The sequence below is a fragment of the Phascolarctos cinereus genome, unplaced genomic scaffold (assembly GCF_003287225.1).
Source record: "Phascolarctos cinereus isolate Bilbo 61053 unplaced genomic scaffold, phaCin_HiC Scaffold_726;HRSCAF=1367, whole genome shotgun sequence".
Lineage (NCBI taxonomy): Eukaryota > Metazoa > Chordata > Mammalia > Diprotodontia > Phascolarctidae > Phascolarctos > Phascolarctos cinereus.
Genome location: NW_027556098.1, coordinates 156,360,891 through 156,377,133, shown reverse-complemented (window position 1 = coordinate 156,377,133; position 16,243 = coordinate 156,360,891). Strand labels below are relative to the sequence as shown.

General features: G+C 34.9%; 1 protein-coding gene across 1 annotated transcript in view; it reads left to right on the top strand.

Annotated features, from left to right (window-relative positions):
* DARS1 (aspartyl-tRNA synthetase 1) overlaps window positions 1-16,243 on the top strand; it is an 82,417-nt gene that overhangs the window by 59,486 nt on the left and 6,688 nt on the right. Inside the window, 4 exon segments of the mRNA XM_021009452.2 lie at window positions 9,148-9,259; window positions 9,968-10,102; window positions 12,698-12,845; window positions 14,861-15,007. Coding sequence (XP_020865111.1) covers window positions 9,148-9,259; window positions 9,968-10,102; window positions 12,698-12,845; window positions 14,861-15,007 — 542 coding nt within the window.

The following is a 16,243-nucleotide window of genomic DNA, read 5'->3' as shown; positions in this document are numbered from 1 at the left end:
AATGTACTGTCCCAAGCTTCAGGGGTTTTGTGCAGCTGTTTTCTTCTAGGGACCTGTAAATTTTCAGTTCTTCCAATGTGGCATTATAATGATAAAGGGTGAGGTGTTTACTCCTTTCCTGGCCTGTGCTCTGATCTCTGAGTGACCATAAGCACTCTTTTCTGCCTTGGAACTGTGAGGAGGATTCCCTTTTCGGCACCACTATAAGCTCTACCTTGCTAGCACTCCTCCTCGCCCCAGGACCACCACCCAGAACTGTGACCCAGATCCAAGCATGGACAAAGCAAGAGATTCCTGATTCAGCACTGGCAAAGAGATCCCTGCAATCGTTTGATCAGCCACTCAATTCCTCCCTCAGTCTGTGAGCCAGAATCTCAGAAAGCAGCTGCCACCCTGGGGCCATACTTGAGAACTGGGCCTGGGATCGAGCTTCCTTCTCTCACTGCAGTCCCAGACTTTTCCCACTGACCTTCTAAGTTGTGTTTGGCATTCATGGGTTGAGAAGTCACAGCTGCCCATGATTCAGTCCTCTGGGGCCTGCTCCAGGTTCACTGAGTCCTGTTTTGCCTCCACACCCACACCCACACCAAGCTGTGCTCCTCTCCCCGCCCAGCTGGATATACCTTTCTGGTCAACCATCCAAGTTGTCTTCAGCTGGAAATTTGTTTCACTCTGTCTTTTTGTGGGTTCTGCCGCCTTAGAATTTGTTTAGAGCCATTTTTTACAGGTATTTGGAAAGGTTTGGGGGAGAGCTCAAGCAAGTCACTGCTTTTACTCTGCCATCTTGGCTCCACCCCCTTAATTACATACCTCTTAGCTAGACTATTTTTATATATTCCTAACTGGTCTTCCTTCCCCATGATCTCTCCCTTCCAATTTTTTCTACTTCCAGAATAATCTTCCTACTGCACTGCAATGATTACCTCACTTCCCTACTTAAAAACCTTTTGTTATCTTCCTCTTCTCTACAAAATAAAGTGGAAACTCTTGTGGCTTAGCGTTCAAGTTTTTCTGTAATTTAATGCTAATCTACATTTCCAGCTTTATCTTAGTGATTTGTCATGCTCTACATTTCCACCAAATTAGTTTACTCATTCTCGATATCTTCATATATTCTTTTGCTTAAGGTCGCGTTGTCATCCATGCCTAAGATGGATTCTCCCCCATCTCAGTTAAATTTAGTTCAACAAACCCTATCATCTCTTTATTGTCATCCGTCTCTTTATAATGACTTTGCTAAGGTACCCTCTCCATGAAACCTTTCTTACCTCACCAAATCTAGCATTTTATTTGGAATGCCTCTTTTCACTGTATTTTGACTTGTCTTAAAGTTTGTGTTACCTGTTTCCTATGCAGATTGTAAGTTTCCTTGAGGTCAGTTTATTTTTATATCAATAGTGCCTTCCACATAGTAAGTTTAATAAATATTAAGATTTTATAATAAATTGATTCTTTTATTTATTAATAAATTAATATTTCTAAAGGAAATAGTGGCCCAGTTTTAAAATGGATGTACTAAATTGATGTTAAAAGTTCTTTTGATATTGATTAAGCCATAAAATACTGGACTCAGTAATTTAACATGGTAAAAGTAGTTGGTACTAGTGGTTTTTTGCAGTAGTCTCATTACTCTTCTTTTTCCCTTTAGATTCTGGTTTGGTTTGCAAGTGAAAAGTACGGTGGTTTCGTCATTATACTAAAACCAATGTCATCTTTCTTTCTTAATATCTTAACCACATCTTCCTCCTTTTTGAATTTGTTAACGTGTTTCATCATTTATTCTACCTGTTTTTTTTTACCTTTAAAAATCCTAATTGTTTTCCTTTCGTTCATGTCTGCCCTTATACTCAGATTCTGCTCCTATTTGACTTTTTTGTCTTTTGTTTTGTCCCTTTCCCTTTTTTGTGTCATTTTTTAAATTTGTTAAGAGTCTTAGTAGTAATCATGTGACCAATTTTCCTCTTTCAAAAAACCCTAAGTCCAGCTGTCAACGTATTTTTGCTTTGGTAGCCATATATTGTGCTTTATTCATTCCTTTGTTTTATGCTTCAAGATTCTGCATATTATATAATTTTCTACTGTTAGGTAAGCATTATTATCATGTGATAGTATCATTTCAGTGCATATCACTAAACTACTGATGAGTTAAAAATGAGATCCAACTAGTATTTGTAATCATTGACTTGGAAAGATGAAAATTTGAAAATAAGTAGTAAGTTTATTTCTCACTTAAGTACCACTATTTTCCTGGAATCATGAAATCCTGGGAAGTCTAGAAAGAATACTACAGATTCTGATTTGGGGCCTTCCTTGGTTGAAAATTTTTGATATCATTTGTCCCTTCTGTTCTTTGACTTGTCCCTTCCTCTTTGGCTCTCATCTTCAGTGAACTGACATAAAATTAACCTGGAAAAAAATGTTTTCAAAACAAAAAACAATTGAAACACTTTCCTGCTAAGACTGCCTTAGCTTATAGTATCTCAGGTTTTTGGTACCTTGATGTCCAACAACAAGGATTTCAGTATCACTTTGATCTTCAGTAGCTTCTTCAAATGCATTTCAGATACTAGTTCAAAACTGTCTTTTTTGCCTCCTTTCCATTTCCTTTATGCCTTATAACTTAAAAATATATAGCATCTAGTGCAGCATTTAGCCCTAAATTGACAGGAAGTCTTGTGTGACATACCAAGCAAAAGCTATGGTGGGTATGGTTAAGATGGCAAACTATAAATGTTCTTTAGAGCAACAAGCTCCACTCAACATAAAAGGAATTGATTGTGGGAAATATAATGATTTTAGTAAAACTAGAGGCTGGGTAATAAAGATTGAAATTGTTTTCATTTTCCTGTCTCCTTTTAGAGCTCTTGAAAAGTCAGAAGATTTTGTCCTTTTTTACATCTTCAAATGCTTTCAGAGGTCCTCAGGGAAATGCACTATACTGAATATCAAATACTTTCCTTCCCTTTTCTTCAGATTTGTCTGTGATTCATTCAGAATGCCAATATCATTTTAATAACGTTATTTTAATAAACTGCTAGTGGAGGGAAAAGGCCCATATTTTAGGAAAATTTGCTGTAAAACAGAGAAATGGTCTCCTATCTATAAGGAATGGCAGGCATTTTACAGAGCCAAGTTCAGAGAAAGAGGGTATTTAAAGTAGAAATTTACCTACCCTAACCCCTTAAAAAGTAAAGCAAATCAGTTCCTTACTTCCAGTTCTCTTCTGTACCTCCTGAAACACCCAGTGCTTAGTCATAGAACTCTTACTATTAAGCATTAAGCTTTAAGGAGTATATTTCTAATTTAGTCAAGTAAGTGCCTGTTTTTTACCTTACGACATTTTTTAGTTTTTAAATCTTAAGATCCCAAACTTACTTTCTATTTGTGATGAGACAGAGTAACTGAAAATGTCAGCTCCCAAAGGCTGTGTGCCTTTTTTGTAAAACATGACATTTCCCTGTAATGAATAAGTAGCCTTTTTATTTAGTATGCTTTTATGCTTGGTAGAAAGTAGGAAAAAAAATGTATATATATGAAATTAAGTCTTTAAAGTTAATATGTTTATACAATTATGGTTTTGCCTTTATATTTATTGTAAAGTTGAAACCTATATAGGGATGTAAAATTAGGTATCTAAAGTAATTATGCTTTAGCTTACCAGCTAAAAACAAAGATCAGATTCTAACTTCTTAGCACCATCATAAAATGACAAACTTTTTTAAAGCATCTTTTAAAAACCAGGCTTACATATACAATTGCATTGCCTAAAAGCACTTTCTTTTACAAACTTACTTTATACTGCAGTGTGAAATTGCATCATTTTGATATTGTAACTGTCACTTCTCCAACTGTAATGGGAAAAAAAATCAGTTGTTAGTCACTCATAATGGGAAAAATACTTCTGTGAAAAGAATCATATTTATATTCTGTTGAATTTGATATTTTTTATATAAAACCAAAAAATGTCTTTCTTTTAAAGATTTTTCTTAAGCAGAGATAATGCTACTGGGCCCACCTTTGTAAAGCATGTACCTTGAACTGTCTGATCTTTATCATTGATATTTTTTATAAGCAAGAACATGACTTTGCTTTAGGTGAAATGTATCTGTGACTATAAAGGCAAATTTTTCTTTGTAATGTTAATTGCCTCATATAGGAATGAAGAACATAGAATCAGACTTCCTTGACACTTTTCTTGCAACATGGACAGCCCAAACTTAATTAGTGAATATGGTTCTTTTAGCAGTGGTATCTATAGTTCTGGATTAGTAGGAGAATATTTTTTTTCTATTTCTATATTCCTGGGTCCCACTTTCATTCCCTGCTACACACCTTTCATCACTCTTCCTTTGAACTTTTCTTGAGTAACATTTCTCTTTTACTGTCCATAAGATTATGAATATCCAGTTTAATTTCAAGAAAAATTTAATTCAGTAAATATTGAACAAATGTTTACATGTAGATACTATATTATTGGGTATACAAAGGCAAAAATGAAGTTTAGCAAAGTTGCAGGATATAAAATAAACCCACATAAATCATTGACATTTCTGTAAATTACCAACAAAGCCCAACAGCAAGAGATAGAGAAATTCCATTTAAAGTTACTGTAGACATTATAAAATATTTAGGAGTCTACCTCCAAAAGAAACCCAGGAACTATAGGAACACAATTAATTACAAAACACTTTTCATCACAAATAAAGTCGGATCTAAATAATTGGAAAAACATCAGTTGCTCATAGGTAGGCCGAGCTAATATAATACAAATATCAATTTTACCCAAGTTAATTTATTTATTCAGTGCCATTCCAATCAGACTACCAAAAATTATTTTATAGAGCTAGAAAAAATGACAAGATTTATTTTAGAAGAACAAAAGTTATCCAGCTTATCAAGGGAACTAATGAAAAGAAATGCTAGGAAAGGTGGCCTAGCCGTTCCAGACCTTAAATTGTATTATAAAGCAGCAATCATCAAGATTACTTGGTACTGGCTAAGAAATAGAGTGGTAGGTCAGAGGAATAGATTAGTTATGTAAGACACAGTAGTCAATGACTATAGTAATCTAGTGTTTGATAAACCCAAATACCCCAGCTACTGGGATAAGAACTCAATATTTGATAAAAACTGCTGAGAAGACTGGAAAAGAGTGTAGCAGAAACTAGGCATAAACCAAAATCTTACACCATATACTGAAATAAAGTCAAAATGGGTACACGATTTAGATATAAAGTCTGATACTATAAGCAAATTAGAAGAGCAAGAAATCATTTATCTTTTAGATCTATGGAGAAAGGAAGAATTTATGACCAAACAAGAGATAGAGAACATTATGAAATACAAAATGGATAATTTTAATTACATTAAATTGAAAAGTTTTTGCACAAACAAAGCCAGTGCAACCAAAATTAGGAGGAAAGTAGAAAGCTGGAAAGAATTTTTACAAGCAGTGTCTCTGATAAGTGCCTCATTTATAAAATATATAGAGAACTAAGTCAAATTTATAAGAGTACAAGTCATTCCACAATTGAAGTGATTGTTGAAAACTTTAAAAAAAATTAATTTTAGGAAAAAAATGGAAGCACTCCTGCCAGACAGTAGCTTACATTATGCTAGAAGGATATAACATGTGCACAATAATATATAAGGTAATTTGAAGAAGGAACTCTAACAAATGGCGAAGATTAATAAGGTTTAAAGGAGTTATTTGGGGAAACATGATAGAGCATCAGATCAAGAAGGAATAAGAAAATTGCCATGTAGTATCAGATAATGAATTTGCAGTAGAACTGTTTGGCATTCTATTATTACTTCCTCCAGCATTCAGCTCTGGAGTAAGATCCTAGAAAGTATTGGGTGGGTATGACTCTGTGTTGGGAATTGATGAGCATGAACAATGGGAAAGAATAGGAAGGGTTATTCAAGGGTGAAGGGCAGCAGATTGTTAAACTGCTTAATTTACAGAGCCAAAATTATAGAGAGAAAAGCAAGCCCAAAAGCAGGGATAATTAACCTGGAGAAGGAGACTAAAGGATTTTTTAAAAATAGGACTGAGACCAATAGAAATACGGAAATACAGGAGAGTATGATAAGGTGAGAAAATTTCAGCGTTCAGGAGCACAGAAGTAGAAGAGTTGTAGGTAATAGTGATATCTGTTACGTCACTATTCATGTTTGAGGTAGAGCAAAGCTTTGGGCTGCATAAGTTGAAAAGGCTGATGAACTGGGAGCCCAAAGTGTTCAGAAGCTCAGTGTTTGAAATACTAAGTTTCAAAAGTATGAAAGCAAAGATAAAGTAATGAGGAAAACTATACGCCAAGTACTGAACTCCTTGAGAACGGGAGAAATAATGATTTGGAGGTCCGTAGACAACTAACACAGATCCTGAGGGTTATATACAGAGAGGGTACCCTTTGAAAGAAGAAGGTGCTGATTGATGGTGGCAGAGGGGGAAGGCTTAGAAGTGGCAATAAAGAGTATGCTAACTCTTCTTCATAAACACAAGAGAGGCTGGCAAGGGATAATATATCTTCTGGGGAAAGGCCAAGTTTTTCTGAAGATAGAAAGCATGTGATACAAAGATATTTAAGAAGAAAAGAATCTTGTTAACGGGACAGGTAGGGTAAAGGATAGAGATTAGGGGTTGGGTTAGGGTGAGCTGCAAAAGGTGGGAAAGGGTGTTTGCTTCACAAGCAATAACTTTGAATTACAAGGATTAGGATATAGGGGAGAGGTGGGGATTTGATAGCTTTAGGATCAGTTATATAATCACTTGATTAGAACAGGGAGCCAGGTCAATCAATGGTGATGACATTTGGGAAGGTCTACTTTGAAGATCACTAGTCCACAGTGTGCATCTGGGACTACCATCTCACTCTTCTATCCATCTCCATTACAGTGCTTGGGATGGATTGTATCAGGCATGGTACAATGAACAGTAGTGGCAGCTGAGTGTACTGTATGATGAAGAAACCGCAAGTTCCAGGCAGCATTTGGCCACTTGATTTGGTTATTGTATCTTATAATTCCAGTGAATGACTGTGGCCCAAGCCAGGGAAGTAGTGTTGGTGACAGTAGTTGCAGTACCTGCTCTTTTATCCTCAGTGGTAGCTACCACCTTTCTGTACTCTTGGTCACGAAGGGGCTGTAGAGTTAGGGCAGTCCCAAGCACATAGTGAATTCTAAATGGCAATAGGAGCCAAGTCACGGAGGGCAAAAGTGGTTGCTGCTTTGGCCCACAGCAGCTAGGAAAGCAATGAAAATTCCCAGTCTGTCACAGGATTTTCTTCATCTTTTAAATATCTGACAGAAAGTAGAAGAATGTAGACTGTGGGTTTTTGGAAACACAAAATCCCAATCCTAAGAGGAGTCGCAGCTAACTTAATAGAATCACAGAATAGATAAAAAGGGACCTTAGAGTTGAGTTTACAGATGAGGAAAGTTAATCCCACAAAAGTGAAATTACTTGTCCAAGATTATACAGCTGGCAGGATGAGGACTCCCAACCCAGGTCTTCTGACTCCAAATATAATGCTATTTCCATTATACCGTGCTGTTTCTCCTTAGTTCATCTTATGTTTGGTAAGGGGCCAAAATGAATTTAGTTAGGTTAACTAAATAAAGGAAAGTGTGGCAATATTTTACGTGGTTTATATCTAATTAAATTTTGGTAAAGATGTTTCTTTTTCAGTGAATGTGAAACCAACTTTGTTTTAAATGGGTTACTGAGCTTTCTGATTCAAGGTTATGCAACTTGTTTTGATTGGATAAAAAGAATGTCACAAAACCACATATGAAGCTAAAACCACAAGTCTTTCTCTCTAACTGAAAATTCATATACCTTGAAAATGAACAAGTAAACATTGTGATGAATGACGCACATCTTTTTAAACTGTTTCTCATTTGTGTGAAAAATTATTAGTAAGTGCATTTTAAGCATATTTTTAGAATGTGAATAAGTAATATATACGTACATTCAGTCAGATGTTAAATGGTTATGAAAAATTGTAGCATTAGTAAGGCTATTTCAGTTTGAAGATGGGACAATGGCAATATAGCCCTTCTTCATTAACAGTGTTTGAAAAGCATTTGGGAATATAAGATTAGAATATTGTAAGTGATCCAGTTCTTGAGTTCCTTCCAGTGAGATCACAGAGAGTTAAAGTCAAGTCTCTTCAGGTTTGCTGCTACATCCCATTCACATGACTGGTCCAGTTGTACTGATGTTCATATCTAACACCCCAAGGTGTAGACCAAGAAAAGTCACTCCCATTAGTCCTGGCATGTTTTTTGCTGTGAAATTCCAAGTCATACAGCTGTACTACCAGTAAGCCAGAAACATATAGAAATTCTAATCCAGAAGGCATTGACCTCTTTAGCCCTGATTATATCAACTGAGCTAATTAATATCCTAATGTCCATTTTAGAGTAGAGACATAAGAAAGTAAAAGATAGCAAAAAGGGACGATTAAATGTTGTGTTTGTTGGGGGGGGGGTTGGTTTGGTTTGGTTTGGTTTGGTTTTTTTAAGTGTAATAGAGTGCCACTAACAGTTACCACAAGTGCCATTCACGGCTCTATCGGAAGTTATTTAACCTTTTTAGATGAGGCCATCTTCACTTTTTTTATTTAACTATACAAAACTGCTTGGAAGCAAAACATTTTCATTTTGGCCTTGCCTGCAAAAGTATGAATAGCTGTGCTGGTAATAAATGGAATGATAGTATACTGGTGGTTTTGTTTTAAATTGAATATATGAAAATTTTTAAATGAAGGAAGAATATGCAATTTTTCTAAAGTTTAATGTTTTTATTTCTAAAAGAAAAAACCCTAAGAATCCATTTTTCCTGAGCTAGCTTTTTACCAGGTAATGCATAGGTCAGTGCTACGTCCTGTGTATTGAATTAGCATTTTCTCCCTTTCCTTAAAATAGAAGCAGTTGTATGCTTCTAAATTCAAGATACTATCTACATAGAATGGTTGTTTTATTAATTGCTGAAAATTGTATTACTTTCCTGAAACTCTTTATAATTTGATTTGCCCAGTAATGATTTATTTGAGCTTTAATATTATTTTATTGATTAACAGACAAAATACAATTTAACTATTAAATTGTTTTAAAATTCATTATTTACTTCTCTTACAGACTTCAACTAGTCAGGCAATCTTCCGTCTCCAGTCTGGTATCTGCCACCTCTTCCGTGAAACTCTAATTCACAGGGGGTTTGTAGAAATCCAAACCCCCAAAATCATTTCAGGTATTTCTCTAAATTTGCAAAATTGACATTGCAGTACCCAAAGTTAAAGTTGTACAGTGGATTGACTGCTAGGCCTAGAGTCAGAAATACTTGAGTTCAAATCTAACCTTAAGACACTTAAGCTATGGGACCCTGGGCAAGTCATTTAACATCTATCTGCCTCTATTTCTTCATCTGTAAAATGAGGGTAATAATAACACCTGCCTCACAGAGTTCAATTGTGAGGATAAAAATGAGGCGATATTTGTGAGGTTGGCTATATATAAGTGCATATTTATTATTTGTATTTTTATTCCATTTTTCTTATTTTATGTTTTTGAGAAGCCTGTTCTCCATAATGTTTAACTCATTGCCCTTATTTTAAGAGGCTTTATATGATATAAAGTAGTTTTAAAGTGAAGCAATACTGCATGTTCCACAAAGAAGCAAGTAAATTGCATCAACAACTATTTTCATTACTTGGGTTTCTTTCAAAACTGGTGTTGCAGCCATCCTATTTGTTTGAGTAGATAGTATTTCATAAAATTACTAAAAATAGCAAACAGGGAAATCTCATAAAATTCTCGTACTTTAATCATGCTTTTCAGACAGTTGCATTTAAGAAGTTTAAAATTTAAGTTTAAATTGTTTTTCCTGTGAGGCTACATGTGTGCTATTCTTTAGTTTGGTTATACTTTATTCTTACAAAGTGAATATTGTACTTTTCAGCTGCCAGTGAAGGAGGAGCTAATGTATTTACTGTATCATATTTTAAAAGTAATGCATATCTGGCTCAGTCCCCACAGCTATATAAACAGATGTGTATTTGTGCTGATTTTGAAAAAGTTTTCTGTATTGGACCAGGTAAGATTTTGACCAGCTTGGTTTTATTTGGTTAGCACTGTATGTATGTTTATAGTTTGGGAGCAGCTAGGGCACAGTGGATAGAGTGCTGGGCATAAAATCAGGAACATTCATCTTCCAGAGTTCAAATCTGGCCTCAGACACGAGCTATATGATTCTGGACAAGTCCCTTAATTCTGTTTGCCTCAGTTCCTCATCTTTAAAATTACCTGGAGAAGAAAATGTCAAAACCATTCTTAGTATCTTTGCCAAGAAAACGTCAAATGGGATTAGGAAGAACTGGACAAAATTGAAATGACTGAACAAAAAACAAATTTATAATTTAGAAATGTGTTTAACCAAAGTAATAGTATGCTTTGGGTACTGGAAGAATCTTTTCACAATTAGGACTGTATATTGAACAAAAAAAAGCCTTATAGGCTAAAGGACAGACAGGCAGGAAACTTAGTCCAACCTCTCTCCAAATCATGAATCCTGTCTATAAATTCTCATACTGCATTACAAATGGTAATCCGGACTATGATGAAATACATATCATCACGGGAAGCCACCCCAATTCATTTTACCAGGTTCTAATACAGTTCAATAGGTATTAAGTGCCTGTTTTGTGCAGCTAATATAGATATCCCCACCCTCAAGCTTACAATCCACTGAGGAAATGTGACTGTTAAGCACTGCACTCTAGGAACAGTGTTAATAAACTCAAGAGTATCTAGAAAAAGAATCAGACTGTCCAAGGCCTCAAGATTGTGCCTGATGAGGGTCAGTTGAAAACACCTGGGATGTTTGAGCTAAAGAAGAGACAATATGAGGGGAACATAATTGCTATCTCTAAGTATTTAGAGGATTCTCACATGAAATGATAAAATTTGTTGTGCTTTGGCCCTAGAAAGCAAAACTACAAATAATAGGTGGTAATTGCAAAGGGATAGATTTAGGCTTATTCTAAGAGATAGCTTACTAATAATTAGAGCTAATCTATAAGTGAAGTGGGCACCTCAGTAAGTGTAAGATTCCCCCTCACTAGATGTCTTAAGGCAAAGACTAGATGGCTATTTGTCAGGTACATTGTAAGTATAGGTTGGACTTATATTGTCCTTCAGGTCCCAGCTGTGAAATTATTAAAGACTGATTATAATTTTAATTGCTTGAAAATATTTACTTTCCTAAAAATCTGTCTAATTATGGGGGGCAGAGTTGTGTATTAGTTAAAGTTTCCCACAATCCCCCCCAAAAAAGTTATTTGGGTAATATATAAATCACAGGATTATTAGAGATTATTTAAATTTATATTCTGAATGAACCTGTCAGTAAATATTAAATGCACAGCCCATACATACCTACATTTTGCTAATTACAGTAAAATATAAAAGAAGTAAGATGTTGATCTGTGATCACTAAGGAACTTAAATTCGAGTTAATGAGAAAGGATGTAATGCCATCAGTAATCTTAAATCAGCAGTTCTTGGATTTTTTTTTTTTGGTCGCAGGACTCCTTTATACTCTTAAAAATTATTGAGGCTGTCAAAGGACTTTTCTTTATGTGGGTTATATATATTGATATTTACCATATTAGAAATTAAAACATCTTAGTATTCTTATATAAATACTTTTGACCTCAAAGATTTCCTGAAAGGTTCCTCAGACTACACTTTAAGAACTGCTTCCCTAAATAGTAGTTCTAAGTTGTAAAGTACAGGGAAGTGCTTAAGTTAAGAGAGTTAGAAAATATAAGCAAGAGTTATTTGGGAAGTAGAGGGCTAGGTTTGAAGATTGGGTAGGAGATAGAGAAAGAGATAGGAAGAGCATTCAAGCATATGACATGAGAAAAGGCTTTGGCCTTAGAAAGCAAAACTACAAATAATAGGTGGTAATTGGAGACAAAATTAAGCTTGGAATGTAGATGTAGAGAGAAAAGATACCAATCTAGTTGGTGGAATAGGGTTTTCTGTTTAGGTGTTGGGAAGATAGAAGGACCAGGTCTCCAGTTGCCTCACCCTCTCTGAGTAGATATGGTCAGATGTTCTAGAAGCCCTACTTTTGCTATTAGGTAAAATCCTAAGGCTAAGCCCCTAGATAGGTAAAAAGCTTTGGTGGAAGCAATTAAACCCCTTCAGAGAGAGAGTATATTTACTGTTAGTCATCATGGTTGTAGTTTATCATGTGTTATGGTCTGTGTTTGAATTAATTAATTTGCACAAAATTAAAATGTTGAATATATTTAAAACCATAGCAAACAAACTTTAATATATTTTTCACACTTTAGAAGACACTTCAAGGTCTTGCTTTGTCTTTGAGTCATCATGAACATCATTTATCTTTGTACTAATGCTCATTGATCATAGATTTCTGCTTGTGGAAGGCTAGATAAACCAACTTTTATTTGAATAGTTTTCTTATAGAAGTTTGTAATTAGCTTATAATCCAAAGGGAAGTCAAAGCAGATACATGTCATAACCTCTTTCAACTCTATAATTCTGTGAAAACAGCCTCGTTTGAGTGGCACAAGTGGGACAAAATAGATTTTTTAGAGTGTGATAATTTCCTCAAATTTTGGAGCACCGTTTATAGTATAATACTTACTTAATGTTACAGTATTCAGAGCGGAAGACTCTAATACACATAGGCATCTGACAGAATTTGTTGGTTTGGACATTGAAATGGCTTTTAATTACCATTACCATGAAGTAGTAGATGAAATTGCTGACACATTGGTACAAATATTTAAAGGACTTCAGGAACGGTAAGAAGTATTTTATATTTCTCTATACCTCCTTAATTACTCATTATAAGTGTCTCAGAAAAGGAAGGGCCCTTGCATAAGAGATATTTAAGCTATCAAACAGTGTAAATGAATATTTGGTAGTTAAGTAGTTAGATTTAATGAGTGAAGAGGGCCATACTAAATACCATATTAATCAGAATATAGGCCCCACTTTTGCCCCCAAATCTTTCTTGTATAAAACTCTGAATGACTCTTACAAACACATTCTCATTAACCATAGACAAAGCTATGACATAGCTTTCTCCCCATGTAGCTGGTCTCCCCAGGGTAAGTAGTGGCTTCCTCTTTAGCTCACATTGTAGAGAAGGCTATGCCAGATAACCCGGGTGCTGGTACTCCAAGAGAAAGAAGGTACATCCCAACTCATTTACACACACCAAGGGGCTACCTGCATCCAATATGGATTCTGGATAGGGATCTCACTGCAAAGTCCTTCATCTCTGAATTAATTCTTTTCCCCTTCTTTTCTCTCATATCTAAGCACAGGGAACTTGTAAGAAAGGGAGGGGGCAGCAGAAGTGTTAATGAGTTCTATGGCTGTTCTCAGGAGAGCCCAAGCAAGTAATTTCAAAAGGCTCAGAAATGAATTATTGATCTAGGATAGCTATTTCCTTAGCATAGGCACAGATATTTTCCAGTAATCTTCTGCATTGCCTTATTGTAGAATGATCTCATATCCCACCCCTGTCTCCCCACCCCCAACGCACCCCTACCTCCACACCGCCAAATACTTGCATGTTCTGTTTTAAGTCTTTGGTTTGGAATTCAGTACAACTCATAATGTACCCTTTTCCAGCTATAATTAAGAGATCTACTTTTATTGAACAGCCTTTTAAAAAATTTAGTTTTCTTTTGGAAGTCAAAAATTTGTATTCTAAAATTGTAGAATTTGGTACCTCAACCATTTAAGCTGTTGTGATTTTTTTTTGTATGAAGGCAATTTGCTTTGATATCTTCTAAACCCATCATCATTTTTTTTAATAAACCAGGCTTGAATCAGTCAGCAATTAAAGAACTATTTACAAATAGAAAATAACTAGCTACTATTATCATTGCCCTCCTTTAGTTTACCCCCCAAAAAAGGATACATATTCATCTTATAATAAACTTGTAATATTTGACTTACCTTTGGTAGGTACACTTACCATTCATTGACCTGTAATGGACATTTAAAATGAAAGCCTGATTTAGATAAGCCATACAATAATTTTAAATTTCAGTATCAGCATTATAATTTAGAAAATCAGGTAACCTAGATTAGTCAATTGACTGACTTTATTTTTGATGGACAATAGTTGATTCACATACTTTTGATATAACATTCATACCTTGATTTCAGTATGAAGTATTTAATTATTGAGACTAACTATTGGCTAAGTATCTGTGTTTCTGTGAAAGTTCCAATGGTCTATTAAGAGATTATATAATGTTGTCAAATTATATACCTTTTGTAGATACTTATAATGAAAAATGAGGTTTTATACTTCTCAAGAAAAAATTATGCTTCATAATACATGAATTAGAAAAATTCATGTTAATATTTTTTTCCACCTGGTAACATGTATTGACAGAGTAGAACTGTCAAATTTTTTAAATTGTTGTTTTAGCATTGATATACCAGTTTTACTAGGTAGGATGCTCCCTGATCTAGTCTGGTGGCAGCTGGAAGCCTACACACTTTTCCTCTGAAAAGAACCAGCGTTGGTTGTAAAGCAGTCTTAATTGTAAAGTTGTTGCTGTGGTGACAGCAAATGATTAAGTGTGAGAAATTCCATTAAATATTTAACATAAAGTATTATATTAAGTTTTATATTAACTTAGATAACTTTTTGTCCATAACATTCTTGGTCTGTACTCTGATTCAGAATGTGATTTTGTGTATTGCAACAGTGACATCTTGTGGGGAGAAAATTAATGTCATATAAGCCTTTTTTTTTTTTTAATAACCCCCAAAGTATTTTTTCTCTTCATAGGTTTCAAACTGAGATTCAGACAGTAAACAAACAGTTCCCATGTGAGCCTTTCAAATTTTTGGAACCAACCTTGAGACTAGAATATCGTGAGGCTTTGGCTGTGCTCAGGGAAGCTGGAGTGGAAATGGGAGATGAAGAAGATTTGAGGTTTGTGCTTTGGAAACTGAGAAGGGTCTTCGTTAATACTTTCGAAGTTTTAAAAACTATAAACTTTTAACAGCTGATTTTGACAAAATTCTTTTTCATGAGTTTTCATTGACTAGCCATAGAACACAGTTTACAGTAAACATTTTATCTTACCAAGTTATTAAAGTTTAAAAGTTTGCAAGGACTTTGTGAAAACTTCCTGTAGTATGAATTTATCGACTAATATGTTACTTTTGTCCTAAATCAGCAATTTTTAAACTAAGGTCTGTATGCTTTGCTGTGTATGAAAAAATTGGAGCTTGCATAGAACTTATAACAGCCCTGTGAGGTAGATAATACAATCTTATTATCCCAGTTTCACAAATGACAGTCTCACAGCCAGTAATGTGAGAAACAACACTCAAAACAAAGTCAGTCTTCTGACTCTTCTTAACGTTTTTTTGCTCTCTTTATCACTACAGTATCAGCTACCTATTGACTACATTTTTATTCTGAATTTTCCAATCTAAGGGTCATTCTTAGCAGCAAAAAAAAGGCAAAACAAGAATTGATACCTCTCCTTCATCACTCATTATCATCATCCTAATCACTTTGAGCTCTGTGACGTTCATCTTTCTTTGATCCTGTAAAACTCTTTTTGGTTGTCCTTTGCATCCATTGCTAATATTGGTTCATTTTGAACGTTAGTCTTGCTCACATTATTCTTATAGAACCATGCCACCCTGTTTTTCAAATCATCCTTAACTGCCTTTGCTTTCATCTTCTATAAGTATATTTTAAGACTGTGTTAATCAATGCATTCTGTGTGTATCTACATCTGTCTCTAGTACCTCCTCCCCTCCAGCACTGGAATTATTTCTCTTGACATCTTCAGAATTTCTGATGAAGGGGTCATTCTCAAATATATAGAGAACTAAGTCAAATTTAGGAAAATAAGAGTCATTCCCCAGTTGATAAATGGTCAAGGGATGTGAACAGGCAGTTTTCAGAAGAAATCCAACCTAGTTATAGTCATATGAAAAAATGCTATAAATCACTACTGATTAGAAAAATACAAATTAAAACAACTCTCAGGAACCACCTCACACCCACCTATCAATTGACAGATGCTGGAAGGGATGTGGAAAATGAGGTACATGTATGCATTATTTGGTAGAGTTGTTAATTGGTCTGACTATTCTGAAGAACAATTTGGAACTATGCCTAAAGGGCTATAAAACTGTATACCTTTTGATC